Source organism: Corylus avellana, chromosome 1 (genome assembly GCF_965113065.1).
Source record: "Corylus avellana chromosome 1, dhCorAvel1.hap1.2, whole genome shotgun sequence".
Lineage (NCBI taxonomy): Eukaryota > Viridiplantae > Streptophyta > Magnoliopsida > Fagales > Betulaceae > Corylus > Corylus avellana.
In genome coordinates, this window is record NC_142490.1 from 11962030 (window position 1) to 11966582 (window position 4553).

The 4553-nt window shown below is 38.2% G+C and overlaps 1 protein-coding gene across 1 annotated transcript; it reads left to right on the forward strand.

Moving 5' to 3' along the window:
* The first annotated feature begins 886 nt into the window (after positions 1–886).
* On the forward strand, positions 887–3777 carry LOC132172108 (gibberellin receptor GID1B). Its single transcript, XM_059583557.2, has 2 exons — positions 887–1488; positions 2229–3777. The coding sequence occupies exons 1-2, from the start codon at positions 1450–1452 to the stop codon at positions 3222–3224; spliced, it is 1035 nt and encodes a 344-aa protein (XP_059439540.2). The 5' UTR covers positions 887–1449; the 3' UTR covers positions 3225–3777.
* Positions 3778–4553: the final 776 nt, after the last annotated feature.

Here is a 4553-nt window from a genome sequence, read left to right on the forward strand (position 1 = left end):
TTATAAGACTATATAGTTATCATAACATAACACATTTAATTAAAGAGGTAAAATTCATTAACCCTAATCTGCTAATTTCGTGTAGATACCTTTATTATGAAGTGTCACAAAATTTCTATATCATAAAAATAGAAAGGATTCAATAATGTGTAATAACTGATAAAGGAATGTGAAGTAATCCCAATTTTTTAAATAAAAAGAAAATTAGGTTACAACATTTAATTACACAGATATCTTTTAATCTAGAGATCATAATAGTTTTGATGACAAACTGTGATAATTGTAGAATGAAAGTATGATCATTTTTAATTACCAAATGAAAAGGGTGAAAGCACTTACGTAAACTCCTATGATCTTTTTCTCTTCCTCTACTTACTTTTCAATCCGTAACATAAATCAATAAATATAATATGATGCATATAAGAATCATACCCTTATAATTAGTGAAAGAAATTTTCTTATTTTCCGTCGGTAAAAGTGCTCTTTTATTTAAAACATGTATCTGTTTTAAAGACCGATGTCAAATACCATATTAATTTCGTTAAAAAATGTACGTAAAAATCCCACGATCTAAAGATAAATGTCATATATTCTATTAATTATATTGAATTCCATGAAGTTTATTAAAATAAGAAGAAGAAAACAGAAATTAGAACAATATGGAACCCAAAAAAAAAAAAAAAAAAATTGATTCCAATCTTAAAAAAACCTGCTTGGGAATATTGCATATATAATAAACAAAGAAAAGCCCAAAGGCAGGCCTGCCAATAGCCAGCCATGCGAAGCCTTTAATTTCCAGGTCACAAGAGAAAGAATAATATATATATATATATGGAAGAAGAAGAAAACACACACAAAAGAGAAAATTCGAAGCAAAAAACATATATTGAATAAGGAAGGGTGGGGCCCATATGAACAGTTTAATTCGGCCGCCAGCTTTGTCGTCTCTCTCGTCTCCGTCCAGCACCGTCGTTCCTTTGCGTTTGACTCTCACCCCTCCTACACCGCACCTCTCTCTCTCTGTCTCTCTCTCTCTCTCTCTCTCTGTCTATCGCGCTTTCTTTTATCCTTATGAGGGTGTACTTTCTTTCTTTCTTTCTCGCTTTTCTAATATCGTTGATCTCTCTGCGTCTCTGAACGCTTTCTGTTCCCCTTCTTATTAGTTCAGAAGCAAGTGTCCCTTCTTAGTTCAGCAACCCAAAACGAGGAATCTATCAAATAAAAGGGAAAAGAAATCAAAAGGTCCAAGGCTACCACAGACAGACAGAGAGAGAGAGAGAGAGAGAGAGACACACACACACAGAGACAGAGACAGAGACAGAGAGAGAGAGCCTTGTTGTGTTATAATGAGCAATAGAGGACTTCTTTAGTTTTAGGCCTGCTTGTCGTGTGGTTTTGAATCTTTGGTGGTGTGGGGGGAGAGAGAGGGAGAGAGAGAGAGAGAGAGTCATGGCTGGTAGTAATGAAGTCAATCTCAATGAATCCAAGGTATTTAGCTTCATATCTAGCCCTGTACTTTCTCTTCTTGGTGTACTTTTTTCACGTATTTGTGGTGTTGTTTTCAGAGTTTGGAGATTAAATGATCGTTTGGTCGATGGGTTTGTTTCATTTTGTAATTTTTTATTTATTTATTTATTTTTTTTTCTGGGTTTGTGTTATTTGGCTTTAGGAAGTTGGGAGTTTCGGGAATTTGAGTTTCATTTGGGGCTCTACTGGCTAGGGTTTGAATTTTTGTTTCTTATTTGAAGGATTCGAGTTTTCCCAAGTGCCACTTCTGCTATTCGCCTTGAATTATTCCCCATATCTGTAATGGGCTTTTGGTCAATAGAAATGAGTTGATATGATGGTTGGATCATGGGTTCTTTAAATCTCTTTATTCTTTCTATTTCCTCAATGTTGGATTTTTGTTTCTTGTTCTGGAAAGTCGGAAGTTTGGGAAATTTGAGTTGGATTTGGTGCAAAAAAGTTGGATTTTTTTTTTCAGTAAGTTTCGTGGTTTTTGAGATGTATTAGACGTACATCTTTTTGTTTTTCCTTCCCCCTTAGTTTCATGTTGGGTTTTAATGCTGCCTCACCGATTTTCATAATTTCATGTTCTGTGTATGTTGGAGATTTTCATATGCATATATGACCATTTGGGTGGTTAAAATTTAGGATTTAACGACTCTGTAAACTGTAATATTTAGATATTTGGTTCTTATCCTTTCAATCTTTGTTTCTTTTTGTAGAGGGTTGTGCCACTTAATACATGGGTACTCATCTCCAATTTCAAGCTAGCTTACAATCTCCTCCGCCGTGCCGATGGAACATTCAACCGCGAGTTGGCAGAGTTTCTTGAGCGGAAAGTCCCCGCCAACACGATTCCGGTTGACGGGGTTTTCTCCTTTGACCATGTTGATAGAGCCACCGGCCTTCTTAACCGGATTTACCAGCCCGCCCCAGCAAATGAGGCTCAATGGGGCATTGTAGATCTTGAAAAGCCCTTGAGCACTACCAAGATTGTCCCTGTCATAATTTTCTTCCATGGTGGAAGCTTCACCCATTCTTCAGCCAATAGTGCTATTTATGACACCTTTTGTCGCCGCCTTTCGGGCGCCTGCAAGGCTGCTGTGGTTTCTGTAAATTACCGCCGATCCCCTGAACATAGATACCCCTCTGCATATGATGATGGCTGGGCTGCTCTCAAGTGGGTTAAATCAAGAACATGGCTTCAGAGTGGGAAGGATTCCAAGGTTCATGTATATTTGGCTGGAGATAGTTCTGGCGGTAACATTGCTCACCATGTAGCAGCAAGGGCTGCTGAGGCAGAAGTTGAGGTATTGGGGAACATACTTCTTCACCCAATGTTTGGTGGGCTAAGGAGAACTGAATCAGAGAAGAGATTAGATGGTAAATACTTTGTTACAATTCAAGACCGCGATTGGTATTGGAGAGCTTATCTTCCCGAAGGCGAAGATCGTGACCATCCGGCATGTAACCCGTTCGGACCCAGGGGGAAAACCCTTGAAGGACTCAATTTCCCCAAAAGTCTTGTGGTTGTAGCTGGTTTGGATCTTGTCCAAGATTGGCAATTGGCTTACGTTGAAGGGCTCAAGGAATCTGGCCAAGTTGTGAAACTTCTTTATTTGGAGCAGGCCACCATTGGATTCTACTTCTTGCCTAATAATACCCATTTCTATTGTCTCATGGAGGAGATAAGCAGCTTCGTGAATCCTAACTGTTAATAGACTCTACTTAACCTCACCCACAGCAGCCATACATAACAGAAGCTTGACATTCACTTGGGTTTTTTTTTTTTTTTTTTTTTTTTTTTCCCCTTTTGCAGTGGTGGTGTGTAGTTATATGATTGTGTAGTATTTACTCTTACTCTGTTGATCTTGCCATCCATGGTGATGACAGAGTTCTGCATCCCCTGGAGGTTACTGTCTGTGTCTCTGTCTCTTACGTGCATAAAAAGGTATTATATATCAGGGAAAGGCCAGTTTTAGCAGCCCGGAGGAATCAGAACACTCGTTCATTTGATTTGTGGGATTTGGCTGAACCACCAGAGATATATAAGAGCTTACCCTGGTTGACTTCCTCCGGCCACCAATATTGGGAAGAGAAAAGTATTGGGGTAAACGTTTGGTGGTTGATCAATCTGTTTTAGTAAATGGATATATATCATTATAAGCACTAATTTCAGGACATGGACTGGAAATATCACATCCAATCGTGTAATGAACTTGTATTTTATACTAGTGTTCTAGCTATATAAAGATTTTGTTTGCCCTTTTTTATCTTTTTACATTAGATCTAGCTAATCCTTCTGTTGTTTCTTTGTAAGGTTCTGCCATTTCTGTCTCTGATGATTGATGAAAACATCTAAAGCTTGGCAAGTTGTGACCATATAATGATTCTTTGATATGATATCATATATTGCTCTGAATGCTGTCTTTGTTTTGCTAATGTGTTTTGAGTTGTTTATTAACGACAAAAGACTGAAAAGAAACGTCGTTAATTGTTAACAAACATGGGGTGGCTGTATCTTTGCATCCCATTTAAGGATTAAACCTGGAATTCGTTTCCAAAAGTCAACACAAAAAATGGTAAAAGAAAAAGAGGAGAGAGGGAAAAGGGTTGGAGAGCTTTCATAGTCATCTACTTGTAAATGGGCACTTAGTGCTTGTGCTGCCTGACCATCCCAATGTCTTCCCAAAGGCAAAGCCAAACCCCATCCACCAAACAAGCATTGGAAATTTTGTGGAGAGAATGATTGGACACGAGTCCAAATCCTTGGATTTCGCCATCTTTCCACATCAATTTGATTAATGCTTGTCAGCTCCTGATTGCCTACTCTAGAGGGGTCGTTTGGAATTTGGGATAATTGCAAATTCAGGAATTGGCTTTGTTTTCATGGGGGGAAACCCATCTATTAGTGGTTGGGAATTTTTGGATGCACTCTAAGGGACCACCACATTTGAAAACCCATTTGAACAAAAAAAAAAAAAAGAAGGGGTTTAATTATATTAGCCTGTTGGGAATGCTTCAAAGTGCTTAATGACAAAATTAAG

What these genes read in the sequence shown, in the direction of transcription:
- LOC132172108 (XM_059583557.2), top strand. Translation starts at nt 1,450, where the DNA reads ATGGCTGGTAGTAATGAAGTCAATCTCAATGAATCCAAG. An exon ending in TCAATCTCAATGAATCCAAG is followed by an intron (nt 1,489 to 2,228) that starts GTATTTAGCTTC and finishes TTCTTTTTGTAG; the next exon opens with AGGGTTGTGCCACTTAATAC.